We start from the raw sequence: 22241 nt of genomic DNA, 5'->3' as shown, positions 1-22241 counted from the left end.
GCATTCCTGAAAAGCAATTTCATAGATTACAGTTAATCCAGAATTCAGCAGCTAGGATAGTTACTAATTCACGTATGTTTGACTATATATCTCCAATTCTTTTTCAGCTGCATTGGCTTCCTGTTCGTTATCGTGTTCATTATAAAATTTTACTTCTTACATACAAAGCTCTTCATAATTTGGCACCTCATTATCTTTCAGATCTTCTTCATTTGTATACTCCTTTGCGCTCTTTGAGATCATCTTCTGCAGACTTATTGTCTGTTCCAAAGTTCAAGATGAGTTCCTTTGGTGGTAGGGCTTTTAGTTGTGCAGCTCCGAAGTTATGGAACTCTTTACCTTTGCACATTCGCCAGCTGTTTAAAATGGGACTCAATTTCCCATTTTGAAGTTCAGATAAAAACGTATTTGTTTAGAATAGCTTTTAATGATTTGCTTGTTTAATGTGTTAAATGTTATAATGCTTGTGTTTTATGTTTAGTATTTTACTGTACAGTGTCCTTGAGTGTCTTGAAAGGTGCCTATAAATAAAAGGTATTATTATTATTATTATTATTATTATTATGGTGACCATTTTACTTTCCGTCATAACCAAATTATATATTTTGTGTCATATCTCCTGAACCAAACATGATAACACAGAAAAGGTGATGTCTACCCCTATGTTTTGATGGTCAAGGATTATAATGATACCATATACAAAAACATAAACTCTTCAGGTGAAGAGTTGATGGTGATAATACATTAAAAGATAGTTTTCAAGAATACTATCATATATTTCAGGGATATTAAAAAAATCATCTCAGGTAAGTGTATTTTTCCTTACCTCTTATAGTCAGGCAGGCGGTAGTGTGTTTCCAATACAATATACAATACAATGCTCTAACATCACACACAGACGGCAACGCAATCAGGTGAACCGTTAATGGCTAATTCAGTGACTTTATAGAAGGATTACAATGAAATTTCAGAATGAAATTTTAACCATATTTCATGTAAACTTAATTTACAATCACTCTCTGGGGCCAGAGTTGTCTATTATGTTGTCCACAAGGGGGAAGCCAGAGTCTTAAACGCTGGCAGGTACACGCAGGTGAACCGTTAATGTATGATGTAATGGTTGGAATAAAATTTATGTGTAGGGTGCGGTGCGGTGCGAGTGCGGGCCGGACGGTGACAAGCATGGGCGGGTTGCAGGTCCAGTAACCAAGACTATTTCGACTCGGTCCAGTACACGCTGAGCAATGTAGCCAATCGCGCTGCCACTGATTAACAGCTTTAGTGATATATTAAAGGGAGCACTTTTTGCTTGCTTTCTGTATTAAATCTATTCACAATTTGAATAAAAGTTTTAATAAATGAGTTTTGTCTCAGTTTTTATGTCAAATGGGTCGGGTATGGGATTAAATTAGTGTTACTGTCAGATAACGTATCAGGTGTTCTGTTAATTACTGCGATTGTGGGAAGATCGTTTCACCAGCCAGGAAAGGTGAACGAAAATGCCTCTCTATGATTTTGCCACAAGGTATCGCTTACTTACAGATCTCAGACTTTTGGAGACGATGTCGATTTGTAAGCATGAGGAGAAAGTACAAGGGTGCTGAGCCCGTGGCTGTTTTGTACGGAAATATTAAATGTCTTGAACTTGATGCAAGCCGCAATCGGGAGCCAGTGCAGGTAGATAAAGGGAGGTGTGAAGTGGGCCCTTTTGGGCTCATGGAAAGCCAGTCGTGCCGCTGCATTCTGAAACATTTGTCGAGGTTTGACTGAATGATGGAAGTCCAGCTAGAGGAGCATTGCAATAGTCCAGCCAAGAACTGACAAGGGCCAGGCAAGAAGTTGTGCAGCATGCTCTGTTTGGAAGGGCCTTATCCTCCTGATGTAGTGCAATGCAAACTTGCATGATCGAGCTGTCTTTACAATATGGTCCTTGAAGGTCAGCTGGCCACCAAAGAATAATTTTTGATGAACCTAGCAGGATGATGAAATCATGCTGTAGAGTCGGAGTGGCAGGGAAGACAAGAAGCTCAGTCTTTGCCAGGTTGAGCTGCAAATGATGTTCTTTCATCCATGCCGAGATATTTGCCAGGCAGCCTGAGATCTGTGCAGCTACTATTGGATTGTCTGGTTGAAATGAATGATGGAGCTGTGTGTCATCAGCATAGCAATGGTAGGAGAAACCATGTGCCTGTATGATGGGTCCCAGTGATGTAGTGTATATGGAGAAGATGAGGAGTCCAAGAACTGATCCCTGAGGAAACCCTGTGGCCAGTAGATGTCCTTTGGATACCTCTCCTCCCCAGGAAACCCTGAAAGACCTACCTTTGAGATAAGATTCAAACCAGTGGAGTGCAGATCCGGTGATGGTAGACAGGATAATCTGACGATTCACAGTGTCAGAAGTGGCAGATAGATCCAACAGAATAAGAACTGATGATTTGGAATCAGCTTTCTCTATCTGCAGGGCTACAGTGACCGACAGCAAAGCAGTCTCAGTTGAATGGCCGCTGCTGAAACCTGATTGGTTAAAGTTCAGTTGGTCATTCTGTGAAAGAAATAATGTAACTTGTGTCTATAAAGGTGTGAACCAAATGGTCCATCCCATTATAATAACAAAGGAACAGCATTCCTCAGGAGTGTCTTGTAGATTGCAGGATCTCTAGTGGGAAGGTCCTAACAGTATTGTTTCTAGCCCTTTTGTCCTCGGGTATAAAATTATATCCCACAGACAGAACTTTGGGAGAAGCTAGGATTCATACAAGGGTTAAGATTGTTTGAAGGAAGACATGCTAACATCGCTGTTGAATAACCGCTATACAACCAATTCAATGAATTCTTCTCCCCACAAAAAAGTTCGGTCAAGCCTATTTAAATTTTAGTATTAGAGAAATCTAGTACATTGGTGAGCCACCCAAAAGACTGCTCAGCTCAAATACAGTAAAGATGGGGCATGGGGCAACTTTTTAGGTTAAAAGGAGTAGTATGCACTGGCCAGTCTAGACAGATATTGTCTTGGCAAGAAGTAAAAGTGGATCATAAAGTGTCAGTTGCTGTATTTACATCCAGTAATGAGAAATGGGTGGGTGAGGGAAGAGAGGATGACACTACAGAGGAAAGATGGAGGGGTGAAAGGGAGCGTAGATTTTGCCTAAAAGTAACTGGTGGAGGAATTGGTGGCACACAGGTAGTAATATGTAGGTTAAATGTAATAAAGAAATGAGCAGAGATGTCTAGAGGTTTTACCAAATGTTGTCTGTGATAAAATTTTATGTGTAAATTCAAGCTGGTTGCCTTATTTGTTAGTGCTTGTGGTGGTAAGCCTTTTGAGATCAAATGAAGCTAGGAGTGGAAGTGGAAGTCTGTAGTGTAAGGCTTCTCCAGATGTATTTCAAAGTCACCAAAGACTACAAGTGGACTGCCATCCACAGAGAATGAGGACGGCAGCCCATACGGCTCCTATATGAAGGTGCCCAGTTGACCAGGAAGGCGATAAATCATTACAATATGGAGTTTAACAGGAGCTGTTACCATAATAGTAGGGTTGTTCCGATTCCGATACTAGTACAAAAAATTCTGGCATCGGTATCGGCGAGTACTTGAACCCATGTACCGATCCGATACCATTTTCTTAAACAAGACCTATAATTATGCGTGCTAGCTTTGCTTAACGCTGCAAGTCGGAAATCAATTCTTCTTCACTGCTCAGAATGCAAACACAGGAAGTTGTGCTGTGTTGCCACAAGCAACCACTATTTAGAGCAGAGAAGAAGTACAAACGTGCTAGCACACTGCCAGTAAATCACTTGCATATGCGACTAAATCTTCACCCTGGGCGACCAAATGATGTCTAATATTAGCCACTGGCTAATAAATAATCAGATTTTACTCGCCAGTGTGTGAGTTGGAGGCTATGTATAAGTTTAGCACAGATATATTGTCACTCGCTGAACACTCTGACTGAGCGCTTCAGAGTTTCCCTCTCCGTCAAGCGATCTGTTTTTCAGATCATCTGAATGAATGCGCAAGCACACCTGTATTTGACATACCATAAACTCTAGTGTGAAGCGCACGACTCGCCTACGCGTCGCTTTGCTTTTTTCTCACACACAGAGAGAGAGAGTCTTACATGTAGCGCGTCAATTCCAAATGGTATGTAAACGATATTTTTTGTTGTATTTTCCTGTCAAAATAACGGAGTTCCTTTGGAATTCTTCAGCTTAACTGCCAGGTTCTCGGGTAGTAGGCGGAGCTAATGCGCAAACGACAATCTCATTGGCTGGCGCTCACCTATTATCGTCCCTGTTTTGATTTCAGCAAATCAGTTCGAGCCAATGCAGACAACGTGATTAATATTCATGAATCCAGCAGCTCGTTAATCCTTAGTGTGTTTATATTGTTCTTAATAGAATTCATAGTATGATTTTTATCTTATCAGCATTATTGATAGTTTTTTCCCCATTTTTACAGAAACACTGAATGACCAAAAAAGCACCACCACCAGTCCTAAGTTCAGTTAAAATGACTAATATGCATTCATACATGGTTACCAAGTTTTAATTCTAATTGCTAAAGTTCTATCATTAAATAATACTTTATTATCATAATATATTTATAATGCTTGACTGACTGATGTTAAGAGTGTACTTTTAGATATTTAAAAAGATGTGCCATTTTCCAAACATTATATATTATATTTTTTGTTTACTCGCCAGACTATCTATCTATCTATCTATCTATCTATCTATCTATCTATCTATCTATCTATCTATCTATCTATCTATCTATCCATCCATCCATCCATCCATCCATCCATCCATCTATCTGTGGTGAAGCACACCATAAAATAATTGTATAAATTCATACAGGGCTAGTAAGTAGTACATACAGCTGTATAACCAGATACACACCCAGGTATCGGATCAGTACTCAGTATCGGCCGATACCCTGAGCCTAGGTATCGGAATCGGTATCGGGAAGGGAAAAAGGGTATCAGAACATCTCTATATAATAGCATGAAACTCAAAAGTTTTTTTTTTTTTTTTTTTAGCATAGGGAAGAGTGGGTTGAGTATTTCTAATTATTAGAAATGAGAAGACCAATACCCTTCCAACCTGATAGGGCATGTGAGAGAAAGGGAAGTTGTTAGAGAGAACAGCAGTGGTTGATGAGTCTTCTGGACGAATCCAGGTCTCAGTCAAGCCCAGGTTACTAAGAGTAGACTGAGAAGCAATGGCCAGAATGAAGTTTGTTGAAAGCTGACTGGCAATTCCAGAGACCCACAGAAAATGACAGCGGTGCAGCAGAAGAGGTGCAAATAGGACACAATTTAGCAAGATTGCATTGCCGTCTGCGTGTGATGTTAAAGCATTGTTGAGAGAGAACAATAATGTATTGGAAACATACTACCGCCTACCTGACTCTGCCTGAGAGGTAAGGAAAAATAACCTTATATGAGATTTTTTTTTGTTTTTATGTCTCTGAAATAAATGATTGTATTCTTGAAAACAATCTTTTATTGTACTATTAAATAAAATATTAGTTAAGCTGGTGTGTGATGGGCGTTCTGGCACAATATGGCTGCTGTCACATCATCCAGGTGGATGCTGCACATTGGTGGTGCTTGAGGATATTCCCATTTCCATGTAAAGCGCTATATACATAAATGTAACAAATTAATAATTAATTAGTTAATTAAAACAATCTTTTATTGTACTATTGAATAAAATATTAGCTCATTATCAAAGAAAGAAAAAATTGATAGCCATAATATGGACTATTGTAAATGCTCTGATACTGTGATTCTCAGATACTGTGATTTTCTTCTCACATTGCTGATTTCACCATTAACTCTTCACCTGAACAGTTTATTTTTTTGTATATGGTATCATTGTAAGCCTTGACCATCAAAACATAGGGGTAGACATCACCTTTTCTGTGTTATCATGTTTGGTTCAGGAGATATGACACAAAATATATAATTTGTTTATGGCGTAAAGTAAAATGGTCACCATGGCAACCACGAGGTGTTTCTGCAATGGCTCCATTTCTGAAAATGTTCAGGGCCCTAACCTGTACAATTGTACCAAGTTTCATGCTTTTATGAAAAAGTGAACATATCACCTCAAATTTCGCACATATCACCTGGACTATTTTAATGTTAGGTGGGATTAATTGCGATTAATTTCAGAAAAAAGATTGTGATTTAATTAGTTAATTTTTTTTATTGATTGACAGCACTAATGTATATATTATATATATATATATATATATATATATATATATATATATATATATATATATATATATATATATATAAATAATTTTAATGAGCCAATAACAGGGTGGTTAATGTTTCTTGCCATTACTTGATTGTGATGTATATGAATGCAAGTGAGTTTGTATTACATTTGTTTGTCCTGGTTTGAGCATGCAGGTCGTGTCTGTCAGCTGAAAGTGCTCTGCTGTGGGACTGCTGCTTCAGACACTTCTTCCAGCTTCAGCAACAGAAAATCCTCAGCGTTGACCACATCATCCAGCTCTTCACTCCACTCCTAGTGCCAAGCAATGCCATCTACACTGAGAAGGTATCGCTCTTACCTGATTTCTGCTTCACAATAATTTCTCAGTCTCAGTTTTTGTTTTGTTTTTTTATACTGCAAGTATTTTTTCTTTCTTTCTTTCTAAAATATACTTTAGCAGTGCTGAAAATGCCCTTAAAGTTTCAGTGATTCATGTTAGTGTCCATAAAAACACTTTTTAATGTTTGTGGTGAATATGGAGGCATTATTATCCTGGAATATGTAATAATTACGAGAAAAGAATGTTTTTAGAATATGATGCAGCTGGTCCAGTAAAATGACCTCATCCTGTAAATGTATATGGGTCTTTCCTAGAGCAGCCCTGCTATAAATTCCAGCTTTATAAAGTTATTTTCTTTTTTGTTAAAATGAGGTCATGGGGGTTGGTGTTACTCTCCTGTTGTTACAAGACTGTGTTATGTGGCATTTGGCCTCTGATGTGTGAATCTATTGCTAGGATGTGATAATAGTTGACATTTGACCTCCTTTCCTTGTCATTATTTCTGATAGTTTCTCTTGACACAGTGCAGAATTTATCAGCATTTTTTACTTGCTTAGTGACTATTTGGCTTGCTTTATAGTTGTGGTTTATATATTGCTCATGTATATTCAGTTATTCTGTCTGTTCTGTATCTCATGCAGAGAAACTGAATTCTGATCTCAGGATCTGACCCGAGGATGACAATCTAACTAACAGTCATCAGCTTCCCTCATGCAGTGCATTGCCTGTGGTATCAGCCCTCAGATCTTGTATAATTGTATGTGAAAAGATGAGAGGCTGAGCAGTGAGTGGCTCAGATGGAATCTGCATATTTTCTGCACTGATTTTTGCTAAAAAAAATAATTGGAATTCTGGAGATTAGATTTTTAAATTCAAATACATGGTAAAATGTGTCAAATAGTAAATGTTTAATCAACAGACATTCAGTGGATGCTGCTGATTCTATGCGGGAATCCTACATGTTTTGTTGTTGTTTTTAGCAAATTCCAAAAATTAAAAACAAAAAAACACATTAAATCTAGTCAGGCTGAATCTGGACACTGTACACACATATTGATATCATTATGAATAACATGATCTGGAAATATCACAGAATTTCAAAACTGCGATTTCCAGGATTAGTTTTTGTTAAATATAATTTTTTTCTAGCCATTTTTTCTAATCATGCATGACTGGAAATATTAGGTGGTGGAACCCTGAAATACAGAAAAATCGTCTCTTTGTCATCCAGGCAGGGGAGCTGTTGAAGAGGCTTCTGATCCACGAATCTGAGACCCATCAGCCGTCAGAAAGTGAACTGTCATCTTCTTGCAGCTTGCCCTCTCTTCTGGATGACAGTGTGGAAATCAAGCCCGCCAGGCCTTCCAAAACAACTGAGCAAACTGTTGGAACACAAGGTTAGTAGGCTTGTTTGACTTTTCTGCTTAGCTGGAACTTTTTTGCATTTACAAATTCTGCTTATTGCAAAGATGGTTTTTAAATACGCACAGGTGTTAAGAGCAAGACAGTTTAGAACAGAGAGAGAAACTGAGAGGGACTCCCCAAAAGCAGGCAAACCGCATGAACGGCTCATTTCCAGTGCCAAAGCAGAGAAACATCAGCTCGGTGGCTCCGTTCTGATGAAGGAAGAGGGGACCTCGAGTACTCGCAGGATGCCAGAGCTCTGACCCTCATGAGAATACACTTTTGCCCAAATCTCATTTCTGACAAAGCCAGCCAGCCTTCATTCTCCCTTTAAACCTGTCTTAATCAGTCCTGCTGTTCAGATTGAAAAAGCTCCCCACCCCCCTTCCCCAGCTCTCTCTCTCTTTCTTTTCTTTCTCGTTTCTCCTCTGTCTCGCTCTTCCACCGTCTCTCTGAGCTGCGCTTTCCTTCTCTTTTCTTTGTTTCAGGAATTCAAAGTGCTGAAGAGGACAGTGCCGACCAAAGCCCAGTGGAAAGTATTCCTATTAGAGGTAAAAAGGCAGATCGAAGAAGCGCCCGTTCGGGAGTTCTTCTGTGCCTGTTTTGTCTTTCTCCTCACGCAGTAGATAATGGGGGTCCCTTTTTTTCCCAACTGGATAGCTGTGAAAGGATGATCAAGGTGAATCAGAGGTCAAAGTCCCACCTGAAGAGTGGAACAGTTCCTCTAATTATCGGCAGAGAAAACAAACCCGTCTCTTTTCTTCTGCCCTAGGTATGGGTGAAACTGAGATTCTCAGAGCGCATAATGCGGAGGTTTAATTGTCCGCCGGCCGGGTTGGGGGTGCCGCACAAGATCTGTCATTGGTTCTCATTATCTACTAAACAATGCCAGCCAGAGGCGGACTTGAAAAGACTGGATGTCAAGGCATCCTTTGAAAAGCCTCGGGTAGCAAGTCCCAGCGCCAGCTCAGAAATGTAAAACTATCCATTATTCCACTTGGCTATCTGATTTCAAACTGTGCCTTTCATGCGCAGGGCTAGCCCAAGAGCACCACAGAGAGAGAAGTCCAGCTTCTCACTGCAACTAATCAAAGGCATTATGGTAGTAGAAAACCGCCTCTGCTGTCCCTGGCTGCTTATGAGCTGTTTACATGCGGCTAATGAAGACTGTGTCGAGTTCTGTTGCCTTTCGTATTACATCACTTTGCAATCATCAGTGGAAACAGCGTCCGAACGGTGGCCTTCCACCGTCTCCATGTCGGTAAATCGCCGCCACGCACAATAGTGTTTTATGTATATGGCGAACAAAAAGGAAATCTTTAGATGCTCTTTCTACATGCTACTGATGCCTATATTTTGCAGTCATTACACTGGAAGAAACCAGCAATAAACAACATGCCATACTGCAGATATGAGGATAACGAGATGCTGGAAAGTATTTTGTCTTTGGGGGCATAACCACTTTGCAATTTGTTTCTCCGTCTGCTTTCGGCATTTAAAACCGTCATACTTTTGTTTTCCAGGGCTCGCTTTCAAAAATATTTTAAGCTTGAATGCTCGCTGGTTAAAGATCTCAATTTCCAAAGTTTATAGAACATGAAAGACAGAGTTTTAAATGGAATCCTATAAGATGTGCGGCAACACAAAAGCCGGCGGGTTCTTTTTTTTCACGGAGACGGCAGCCTGTCTGTGCGTCTGGATTAGATCAATAGTTTAGTGCTCACTCACTCTGTTTTTCACCTCCTCTCTTTGCTCATCAGTGGCCTTAAAGAGCTGATGTTGGTTCATCAAACATCAAGGCTCTGGAAAGTTGGAAGTCGAGGTCTTTAGCAAATATTTGACTAGCTGCTTTTTGCATTTTGTATTTTTTTTTTTTTCCTATAGAGACTAAAGCATATCAGCTGCTTAAACAGTCTGTGGCACAAGAGAGGCACTTGAGTGACTCGGTGGAGGAGGATTCTGAGCCGCCAGGTAACGGAAAATAATAGAAAATGTTCCAAAGTTTGACAAAGCATATGTTGTGCTTTGTTTATTTCCATGAAACATTTAAAAGTTTTATATCAAATATAATTTATTTGGTTGAAACTTATTTAAACTGTTCTTAATATCGCTATTCTTGAATTGTTACATTTATTGTAACTATTACATTTTGCAGGTTGTGTGTCCAGAGTGTGTTTGTAAATAATTATTTTCAAACGGCCCATTCTCAAGAAACTGCCATTTGTGCCTATAAAGTTCAAGTTCATTTGTTTTCCCCACCTCATGCCTAAAGTACCAGCACCATAATTGCCAGATATTGGCAGACAACCATAAACAAACATGTTTTTTTTTTTTTTATTATTGCCCCTAATTGTAAATCACTTGTTAATTGTAAGAATATATAAATACATAAATCGCCCTTTCTCTTTTAAACTACATGTACGCCAATTCAACCCAGTTACATTTAAAACATCTGGAGAGTTTACTGTTATTCATAATAAATATTATCTGTATTTTTTCAGACAAATATATGATATTTCTAAATACATTATGATTATACTGATCATACAAATTAACAAAATTGTGTGTACATGCATATAATGCATTTTTAATATTGTAGTATAAATGTGTAATAATAACACACCCTTATTTGTTTGTTATCCAAAGACATCAACAAATTGGAGAGATCTGAAGCGCTCCGAGACTCTTTAACGCAAAATAGCCGGTAAGTACTCACAAATGTGTGTATATATATATATATATATATATATATATATATATATATATATATATATATATATATATATATAAGAAAAAAAAAAAAAAAAATGTTTTCCATTTGTCCTCTTTTAATAAAAAAGCAATATGTGTTTGTCCTTGAAACACTCTTAGCATCATTAACACAAGTTCACGTGGGAGGCATCAGTCAAGCTGTATTTTCATTCAGAGCTTCCTCTCTCATCATCGGCATTATTTGATTGCTTCAGTAAATCAGGACTTTGAATGATGAAAAAGGATCTTGAGGGTACAATGTTTAGGTTTTCACATCAACACAAGTTCACACAATCAGCTAAGACACGCAGGCCTCCTAGCAGCGCCTCTCCTCCATGAATCCATTAGGGCAGGTAATGGATGGGTAAACCTCGTGAAGAGTAATTGTCTCTGATTTCACATGCTTTTCCGAGCATCACGCTGACACAAGGGTCGAAAGTCTCCCTCCCTGTGTCTGCGTCTTTTTTTTTTTTTTCTTCTCTTTCTCCTTTTCTCTCTCTTCTGCCCAGTCTTTATGCCCACTCTTTGCCCGCCTCCCCTTGCTCTCTCTCAGCTAGTTTACACTATTTGCAGAGGAAAGGGTATAATGATCGCACTCTGACAGAGCTCTCTGATGGATGCCACAGTCTGCCCAATGAATGGCCTCATTAATAAACATAAGCTGTCTCTAGTGCAAGATGCTTTTGGATCATCCCAGAACCTCACAGAGCTCCTGAGAACCCTGCCGGAGACTCTCCATCGCTTGTGGAGGGTTAGAGGTTGTTTAAAAGCTCACAGCAAAGATGAAGGTTAGCATTGGAGCATTTGCGTTGCTTTCAGGTAAAATATTTTGTGGCACTTTTTTTTTTTTTTTGTGCCGTGTTGAAGAATTCCTCTTCTGCCAGTCACTTCTTGCGCTTTATTGCCTCTACAAGTACCCTGCACTCGAGCACCAGTAGAACACTACATGTGCTGTTCCCCCGTCCTCTCTGCTTTCTCGCTCTCTCGTCTCCGTCACTTACTGCTGTCATTCTGTCACTGAGCCGATGGGCACATTAAAAGACCTTCTGGTTCGGACCAAAACTCCCGACAAAATAGTAATAAAGCAAAATAAAATAAATCAAGTGCCTCTCTTTCTTAGCCGTAATTATGATTTTGCGCTTAAGCCGAGACCGTAGCTGAAGAATCAGAGTTTAAAGCAGGCGCTTTGGTGCAAAAAATGCATTTATGGGCCTTTGTGCGCCTCCTCATTATGTGTGGGGCTGATTCATTAAGTAATTGGTTTGCAGTTGTTTACATGAGTATTAAGGCCCCCTATTCAGCAGTCTTTGAGAGATACATTGTGCAAATGTTGCATGTTATGAATGCCCAATGAGAGGCGGGGGGCCAGGCCTATTGGCCAAACACTGCGCTGGGCTGAAAAGACCAGAGAAAAGCGTCAGGCGCTGCTTTGCATAGCAATGACTCGCCCATAATAAGCTTTCCAGATTAAATACATGCAGTCCATACAAGATGCAAAGAGATACTCTTAACACATTTATGTGTGTTCATTTCACTATTATAGCACTGAAGAGAATTGGGGTCTTTCATATCCACCCCCGTTTTTTTTTCTTAATTCCCTTCCCTGCGCTCTCGTCAGCGTGCCGTTTTTACTGTGAAATACTTTTATCGAACACAGCGTTTTATTGTGTTATAATTCAGAGGCTGTGCAGACGGACCAGGCGGTGTTTGTTACGCCTGTATGCCGCAGTGATTCAGGAAGGAGAGCGCTGGAATAAGCAGCTGCACTCCATGTAAAGACCTCTTGTTCCTGTGCTTTGTTAAAGGCTGCATGCCACAGCTTCCTCCTCTTCAGCCGCTATTGTGTCCTCTGCTACTGCAGGCATGTAGCGCAGATCTCGCTTGCTCGCAGTTTCTTAATGTCCCACTCTGTTGCTTTATGACAAATAACAGGTTAGGATTAGTAGTGGGTTTGTATAACATCTTCACCAATATTTCATCAGTTTCTCACATTGAGAAAAACGAATGCTTGTGTAACTGCAGCAGGATTGTTAAAATGTAAAGGAAGTAGTTCTTTTAAGAGTTTTCTAGTTTGACAAATTTGCACTTGTGCACTTTAATTTTTATGTCATTGAGATACTACTAAGTTTTTGTTTAGTTTTTTTGTCTAGATGGTCTATATTGTTTTAATTCATTTTTATTTTAGTACATCAAGTTAAACTAAATGAAAATTAGAAATATCGCCATGAGAAATACAAATCTGCCAAATGGCTAAAATTATTATTTTTGAATATTTTATTTCAGAATTAACGTTTAATTCAAGTAACAATTTTTTTTCCCCCCTTTTTATGGTTTTAGTTTTAGTCAACTAAAATGACAGTGTGTGTCTTCAGCTATCCACCAGTGAATGAGCGTGTCCGGGGTGGTGGGTGTAACGGGGGTAGCACTAAACAGCAGTAGCCAGTGGGGGTCACTCTCTTTCTTTGTGCCTCTCTATGTCCACCTGCTTTTGTCTACTAAAAAAAGAGTCCTCTCTACGCATAACAATATTTATTTCACTGAGCCAAAAATGACACTTTCTTTATTTCTGAGGTGAGGTCTTCGTTTTGTGATACTAAATTAATACCGGAGTTGAATAAAAAAAAGGCAATAAATGCAGTGACCCAGTTCCCTTGAGGTGCTGTCTGTGTGTACACAACCACAAATAAATAGAAAAGCCCCCTGCCTGTTCTCCTGCAGTTCTGGTTCTTGGCCAGGAGAGGGAACTCATATTTAGCCCAGCCATTGGTACTGTGACAGTGGCAGCCGGTAACAAGTAGAGGGCGCTCTCTCTGCTGCTCTGAATCATTACCTCACTCCAGAGCTCTTGGCTCTTTCAGGGGTCTAATCAATGGTAAATCAGTGCTGCTGTGGGTCACAGCTGGGACCGGTGTAGGAGGTGCTACTGCTACCTTGCACAAACACTGATCCAAAGAACGTGTTCTATTAGCATAGCTGTGGAGGCGTGTAGATGTTTATATTCATATGCTATATTCTCATGATAGGTATAGATTCTTTTATACTTATAGACTGAAAAATAAAATTGGTGTAGAAACAATTTTCACTCAAATTGAAAATTAGTAACATTAGCAAGTAACACACTGAATTAAACGTGGAAAATGGAATTGATTGGACAGTATTTTCTTTTAAAACATGTTGCAACAGTCCAAAAATCTTTTTTAAGCATGTGCTTATCTATCTATCTATCTATCTATCTATCTATCTATCTATCTATCTATCTATCTATCTATCTATCTATCTATCTATCTATCTATCTATCTATCTATCTACCTACCTACCTACCTACCCTACCTATCTATCTATCTATCTAATCAATAAATTACATTTGTTTTTTTTAATATAAGTGAATATCTGCAATTTTTGACATGACACACATGCATTTTGTTTTACTTTATAAACAGACTATTTCAAAAGGAACAATATCACAATGATACACTTTCATCAAATGTAATCGCAGAACTATAATCGTACGTGATCACAGGTATTATGAAAATAACTTGGCCCAGACAACAAACGCAGACTAACCGCAGTCTATTTACATGAAGCGTATTGCTGCATAGGATGCCGAGAGACGTCTTTTATTCATAGCTCATAGATATCATAACAACAACCCACACACCCCATATATTAATGTATCAAATGCTTGCCTAAAAACGCACTGGGGCACTTTTCATCAAATATCGCAAATACATCCAAATGCTCAAAACAACGTGGAACAGAGGGAGAGCGGAAAAAGTAAACGCCGGAGCGGAGGGAAATAGAGAGAGGTTGCCGTCAAAGCAGTAATTTGCATCATTTTACACATTACATTCACCTCTGTGTATGAGACGCAGCCAAACAGTGGCCAGCCCTGTCTTACATATTCAGATTCGTTGCCTCAATTAAGTGAACCTCAGTGCAAGATGAACTGGCATAAATGTTTATGGAAATGGAATATTAGATTGGAGGGTCAGTGACATTCACAGCTCTCTATGATAATAGTGTCTTGAAATCAGACTCGTCACTGTCTGAAGTGGCCCAGCTGATAGAGCATTCCCATGGCAAGCAAGTTATATAAAAGAATAGCCCTATTTACCCACCCAAACATGTATTTATTATTGAGCTCATCATGACTAAAGGGGGAAAAAGCCCTCAAATTTTGCTTTAGCGTTCGCTGCTGGGAAAGAGAAAGGCCTCCCTATTTTCAGCTTTCAATTTGAAAGGGAGATGGAAAATTGTACACAAGATGTTTGTTTGTAACTTTAGTATTTAATTTTCCCATAAAGCATTTTTAAGCATGACCCATCAATGTAATCATTATTCAAAAACTGTCCTTTATGTCAAACTCTCATCAGCAATTCCTATAGTGTCGGCATATATACTAGGACATGACAAAACATACTCCTGGATTACAAAATAAATAAATAGATAATATATACTATGCAGTAAGCATACACTACCACTACCACAAAAAAAAAAAAAATATATATATATATATATATATATATATATATATATATATATATATATATATATATATATATATAATTTTTTGTATTTATTTATTTATTTTTGTTATTTAGAAAGGACATTTTAAATTGATCAAAAGTGTCAGTAAAACATTTGTCATGTTTTAAAAAAATTTTTCAAATATAATATTTTGAACTTTATACATAAAAGTATTCAAAAATATATCATGGTTTCTATAAAAACATGAAACCGCATAACTGTATTCAAAATTGATAATAATAAGAAAAATGTTTTGTAAGCAGCAAATCAGCATATTAAAATACTAAATGCAGCGCTTAGATTTGTAAATTTTTTAGATGTTTATGTTTTATGTACAGCACTTTGGTCAACTAAAGTTGTATTAAATGTGCTTTATAAATAAATTGAACATTGAACATTGAACATTGAACATTAAAATGATTTCTAAAGGATCACGTGACACTGTAATGGTGCTGAAAATTTAGATTTGCCATCACAGAAATAAAATATTTTAAAGTAAAAACCTGTTCTTTTAAATTGTAGTAATATTTCACAAAAATATTATTTTTTCTGTATTATATTTGGGATCTAATAAATGCAATATTTCTAACTTTTTAAAATAAGGTAGTGTATGTGAGGAATAATATACAGTCAGTCTGTCCATTCATTATGCAGCTGCTTACCAAATAAATATTTTTTATGCAAGAAGAATGAAATCTAACAAAATTATACTGTCAGTCAGTATACATTGTAAAAAGTGATAAGTTGACTTAACTTAAAAAAATTGAGGAAACCCGTTGCCTTTAAATTTTTAAGTAAATGATAATTAAAAAAATAAGTTAATTGAATTGTCAAGTTCACTTAACTTTTTATTTTTAATTATTATTTACTTAATAATTTTAAGGCAACGGGTTTCCTAAAATTTTTTAAGTTAAGTCAACTTATCACTTTTTACAGTGTATATAAATTTTTTTTTTTTTTTTTAAATCACAGAGAGCTTAAGTATAATAGATATACCATAACAAATTATGCTACATGAAAGTATTTCTAATGCTCTGGATACGTGTTTTGAATGTGCTCCCATCATGCTATCTATGCAACACAAATCTCAAATATCTGCTGATCATATTTAATAAAGACTGTGCTCAGTCCACCTTAAAGGGCCATTTTGAGCAAGAGGATGGTTACTGTCTGCGTTGTTGTTCTTTGCAAGACTTCACCCTTAATAGTATGTTTCTTTGCCTTTCTTGGGTTTTGCTTCTCCTAAAGTCATCAAAGTAACCTTCACGATCGGTCTACTATATATTGTAAACTTTGATGAAAAAGAATTCAGCTGCCAGTATCTGTTTCAGAAAGGTTTTTCACGAGCTTCATGTCAGTCACGTCCTTTGACCCTGGGAGTGAATGCATCTTTGGTACTTTTTGTATCTGTCTACTGTAACTTTGATGCTCTGTGTTTTATGAGTTTGGAGTTGTATTCTTATTGAGCCAAAGGTGATTTATGTAACTTGTTCGTTCTGACCCTGATCATAGCATCTGCATACATGCATCAATAGAATTGATGAAATGTCTTACTTTGTGCAGAGATGCTCTGGAAACAAAAGAGCTAAGCTGAATTATATGAGAGCCAGCCTAATTGAGTTCAACTACATCTTTACAGCCCCTTTGGTCAGTGTCAAGGTTGTGCGCACGTGACTGAATTTGCCGTCGGGTCGGCGGGGCACACGTGAATACACATACAATCGGCATTTGGTTTATTCATCCACATGCATCAAAGGGAAACTAAATATTCTTACTCTTGCTCCCAGAATCTTTTCAAGTACATGGACGTGAAAACGAAATCAGTGATATGGATGTATGAAGACATGGAGGGTGAGGGTGAGGATGAGGGTGAAGATGAAGACGTCATTGTTGAGATCTGAATAGCCCTGTGCTGATGTAAATGAAGAAGGAAGCCTGTATGAAAAGTAGCGTGAGCTTTTGCATATGCATCAATGCAGATCAAAGGCTTGTCAGGGGTCATGCATTTACATAGAGATATCAGTGATGCTATGGGAACCTGGGAACCCGGCAACCCGGCGCTCAGTACACTTATGAATAGAGAGTCCTGACCGGGTCCTTCGGCGCCATTAGAAAATAAGTCAAGGAAGTTTATTTGGCCACTCGCCCCATCTGAGGGGAAATGATGTTCTTCAGAGTTTGGTTATAGGTACCTTTGAAAGAAAAGACAACGTTTTGGTAAGAGATGATGGCTTCCTGGATCATTTGTGTGTTGTGGCTAAACTGATGAAATTATGTGTCTCTGATTGTGTGATATGGTTCAAATGATTGTGTGATATGGTTCAAATGTTTATAGAGATTTCTTTTTTTCTTTTCATTTCTCACAGAAAGACTGCAAAGAGTAAAGCTTTCTCTGCTGTCCAGTCAAAGGGTAAGACCGCTGTACAAATGACTAAAGTGTTGAAAACGTGGCGTCTGGTGTTAAATGCAGCTGCCAGCACATTGTGTGGATATGCCTTTATTTGAATTCTTACGATCCACATTAAGATACACTCCTACTTGTGTACTGTTTACTGTACTGCCTACATTTTGTGAAAACACTACCAGTCAGATTTATTTGAAATAGAAATCCTTTGTTGCATTATAAATGTCTTTACTGTCACCGTTGATCAATTTAAGTTTTTTTTTTATTATTATTATTTTTTTACTTACACTGTCATTCAAAGGTTTGGGGTATCACGGTTTCCACAACAATATGAAACAGGACAAACATTTTTTCAACATCGATGATAATAAGAAATGTTTCTTGAACAGCAAATCAGCATATTAGAATGATTTCTGAAAGATCATGTGACACTGAAGACTGGAGTAATGATGCTGGAAATTCAGCTTTGATCACAGAAATAAATTACATTCTAAAATAGATTACAATAGAAAACAGACATTTTAAATTATAATAATATTGAACAATATTACTGTATTTTTGATCAAATAAATAAAGCCTTAATGAGCATTAGAGACTTCTTTCAAAAATATTGAAAAAAATCATAGTAGTATGTGTCACCTATATTTTGTACAACCCCCCAACACCCAAAAGTGATTTTTCTTTTTCTTTCTCTGGAATTATTTAATGTGATATATTTTTTTTCTTTTTATCATTTTGTTCATAGGCAAGTTCATCTCTGCCCCCTTACTCCAACAGATGCTAATGGTGTACGTATATATTTTTGTTTGCAGCATTTTGGGGAGAATCAGATGACAGCAATTCTGAGATCGAAATGGCCTTGCGTCCTCAGTCCCGCAACACCAGCAGCCATGACTTTGATGATTTTTATGATTAGCGTTTCTCTTTTGTGAGTTCACACTGTCGTGTTATATATTTTTTTTTTAATTTCGACGAGCAGTTAATATGTTTGAAAGAGATGCCTTTATACGCTCGCAAAACAAACAAAAATCTTCACTGAGGAATGAGTGCGACATTCCACGAAAACAAAAAAGAGCCATCCTCTTTATTGTGGCCAAAGACTGTGAAGGGTTTTCAAAACATGTCGGTGTTAACCCTGCTTGAATCTCTTTAGCTGAACAACACTTGGGCCTGGTTGAAATAGATTAAACTTGGTTTTTAAAGTGATTCCTTTGCTCTGTGTTGAATATTACGCATTTTAGATGCTGCAGGTACCTGGCGGTGAGTTGGAGTGGAATGCTCTGAGTCAACTCCTATGAAAAGCCAGTGCACAATGGCCACTCTGCATGCTGCTGAAACACCTTTGAACTCACTCAAGTACCCCTGGCCCATTTAGGAGGACAAAATGCGTTGTGCTCATCTCAATATAGAAACAAACGCTCTCTGTATTTGTGGCGGTAGAAAAGCGATTTCTTCAGCCGAACGCGACGTGAGCGTCTCCCCGACCGGCGATATGCGTGCTGCAAAGTCCACTTCAGGATTTGTCTCTTATAGCAAATGTGCGCCCATTTTTATGCTCTCTGGCTGATTCTTGGGGGATGTCAAGTTAGTTTTTATACATTTTGCATCATAGACACAGACGTCTGTGTTACTGTACAAAGCATGTGACGCACTGGCTTCGATTCATTGTTATAATATGCCCCTCTAATGGCTATTTTTAGACTCCACATGATAGTTAAAATTACAGATAATTATGATTAGGCATTGAAAAGAGCACTGATCAAACACAGCAATATCATTACAGTAATAACGGTTATTTTTCCAAAACAGCCAATCAGTGATAACGACTGTAACCCTTTTTCTAATGGACCTGAAAATAACATTGCAAACTAAAATTGCTGTGCACGGATTTCCAGAACTGTTTCCCAGCCATCAATAATCTACATCGCCCGTGACAGGGGATTGTCATTTTGTCTGTGACTCTGAGTTCATTTGGTTTCATCATATTTAACATGCACGGAGGCATGTTATCCTGTAATGATACAAAACCTGCAGCATTCTATCCATCAGTATGATTCCATTAGTTGGCTTTTAAGTAACTTTATGAGGCCGAACCTGCTAGAGTAGGACTCCACACTCATTAGCCGTAATGGCTGCAGCCAGCCTTGACCCGCACGCGTCGAAACGCGCCTGCATAATTTGGAGATTGCTAAAAAGCTCCCCTCACATAATATCTGTGTTAAGGATCATGTCAACAGATACTTGTGTGATGGAGGAAGCTCTGTGAGAGAGTTACGTTGTGCCAGCCTGTAACAACGCCGTGAACGCTTTTTAAAGGAACCGCCTTCCGAGCGCTAGGGCCCACGGACGTGCTAAAAAAAAAAGAGAAAAGCCGAACCCAGAGTGCGACTTGTAAATGATGTCACATCAAAACAGAGAAAATGTTTTGCTTTTGATTTCTTTGTGTGTACGACGCCACTTTATAAGCGTGCACGGTGCTCTCCCAGCAGGGAAGGTCATTAAAGCATTCAGATTCAGAGACATTCTCGATTTAAATCATCTGTTTAATGGTGTATAGTGCCTGATTTCAAGGCTCAGTTAGGATGTCCGTTGCTGAATCTCCATTCATCTGAAGAATTAAATCGGTTCGATCTACATGTTTTTTATTGAGAAGAAAGTCTGCTTTTGTCTAGCTGTTATCAGTATTATGCATGGTACATGTGCAGCAACATGTCACGCGGTACATTCCAAAGGCACTTTTCATACCCTACGAAACTGATTTCTTTTTTCAAATCTATATTATGATTGTTATTATTATATAACAATAATAATTTAGTATTGGTTGTGCTGCTTAATTGTGGAGTCTGGAGATAAATAGAGTTCTTATGAATGTCTTTACTGCCACTTTGATTCATTTAATGCATCCTTGCTGAATAAAAGTATCCTTCAAAAAAAATAAAAACGTTTATATGTAGTTATAATGTGTTAAAAACAGTATTTTATCATATATTAATTTAGCTTTAAATGTCGAGATGATTTTTGGTCAAGGTCTCAGTTATCATAATTAAACATTTTTCTTCAGTCCACCGTAAACTGTCAGCGTGTTTAATTGTTCACGGCATTGGGCACCTAAGCTAAACTTGTGTTTTGGCTTTGAATGATATGCAGCGAAGGCCAGACATGTCTGTTTTTGTTTCAGGAACAATCTCACACAATAAAAGAAAGGAAGACCTAGATGAAAGCAAGTAGGGAAGTTAAACACTCTTATTAACAATGATATGCCAGCATTGTGCTATTTGCATATTGCGTGTTTGTGTAATTTATTCACGCTTATTCGACAAGTTGAAGTTTCAAGTGTGTCCCTTCCACTCTCCCCCTATCCACTTTTATTTTTATCAGGGAATAATGATTTAAAACAAGGTCATTTGATCTTCTGTTTCAATAGACCTTAATGAAATATTCATTTACTCGCCTGTGGTTTCTCTGACAGCGTTTCTGAGGATGTTCAACGAAGACACAAAGGCCGTGCTTTTCATCATTCAAGCCCACGTTTCACGTTTTGATTCATACAGATATAGATAATTAAACCTCCTTTTGCTTGGAAATATACAGTTTACCTGGTTTTGTTGGGTGTCCATGCAAAAGCCATTTTATAATATGCAAATAGGACCTGTGGGTTGGGGGAATGTGGGCTGTGCACAGTATTGAATCGTTTTCTTGTAAAGACTAAATGTACTGCAGTGTTTTAGGTGAAAAACACTTCTGCATGAACAGTCTTTAGTGCAATATGAATGTCATCGACAGTAGTCTGATTTCTTGGACCATGCTGTATATTGTGGCATGTTTCTACTGTATATCAGCCCTTCTGTAATGCGCCTGCATTTCCCAATGTACACATACTGTACGGGTCAATTTATGCAAATCAAACCCATGACCTTGACGTTGCTTTTGCCTGACTTAGACATAGTGTCAATTTTAAACATTCCAAAATATTTCAGTATTTATTTTTTCTTTATATTTGAAAGTTTTTTTTTCTTTTAATGGCTTAGGATACTATTTCCACAAGAGGTTTTTTGAAACCTTTAGTACAAAAATCCACAGATCACACTTGTTACATAGATTGTCGTTCATTCAAAACCTTTGTGCTTTTTAGGGTATTACATGTGTCCTTTCACGATGCAAGAGACTTGATGAGGTGCTGGATAAAAACTGTCACAATTTACATCAGATTAGATAATACACATACATTGCCTCAGCAAATTGATATAAATTTCACAATGCGTGTATCATCTGTTCACTCTGTAAGCAAAAGGCAAGATTCAGTGGCGTCATGAAACATGAAACATTCCCAAATGCATTAACTATATCATGAAATATCTTGATTCTCACCTATAGATTATGGTATTTGATCTAGTGGGCCATGGTCAAAGTAACCTAATAATGTAATCTATTAACCATGCATAAAAACCTGTCTGTTTACTTAATTAACAGATATGGGTGCCATGCCATAACATATTTTAATATGACTGACTTTATATTTAATGTGAATTTAACATTGAAAGTTAATGTGAATAAAAACATTGTAAGTTAGGCTACT

At 37.8% G+C, this 22241-nt stretch overlaps 1 protein-coding gene across 5 annotated transcripts in view; it reads left to right on the top strand.

The window, feature by feature from the left end:
• Positions 1–20732, top strand: part of kiz (kizuna centrosomal protein) — a 43108-nt gene extending 22376 nt beyond the window's left edge. Inside the window, exons 9-15 of one of the 5 annotated variants that reach the window (XM_058748543.1) lie at positions 6434–6584; positions 7811–7976; positions 8472–8534; positions 9868–9954; positions 10630–10687; positions 17628–17671; positions 18478–20732. In XM_058748543.1, coding sequence (XP_058604526.1) covers positions 6434–6584; positions 7811–7976; positions 8472–8534; positions 9868–9954; positions 10630–10687; positions 17628–17671; positions 18478–18581 — 673 coding nt within the window. In that variant the 3' untranslated portion in view covers positions 18582–20732. Of the gene's footprint in view, positions 1–6433; positions 6585–7810; positions 7977–8069; positions 8663–8755; positions 9955–10629; positions 10688–17627; positions 17672–18477 lie in introns of those variants that run through there. The other 4 variants (XM_058748544.1, XR_009266648.1, XR_009266650.1 and 1 more) reach the window with 4 other exon arrangements.
• The last annotated feature ends 1509 nt before the right edge of the window (positions 20733–22241 follow it).

This window comes from Onychostoma macrolepis, chromosome 17 (assembly GCF_012432095.1).
Source record: "Onychostoma macrolepis isolate SWU-2019 chromosome 17, ASM1243209v1, whole genome shotgun sequence".
In the NCBI taxonomy this organism is placed as follows: domain Eukaryota; kingdom Metazoa; phylum Chordata; class Actinopteri; order Cypriniformes; family Cyprinidae; genus Onychostoma; species Onychostoma macrolepis.
This window is presented reverse-complemented; position numbering and strand designations above follow the sequence as displayed.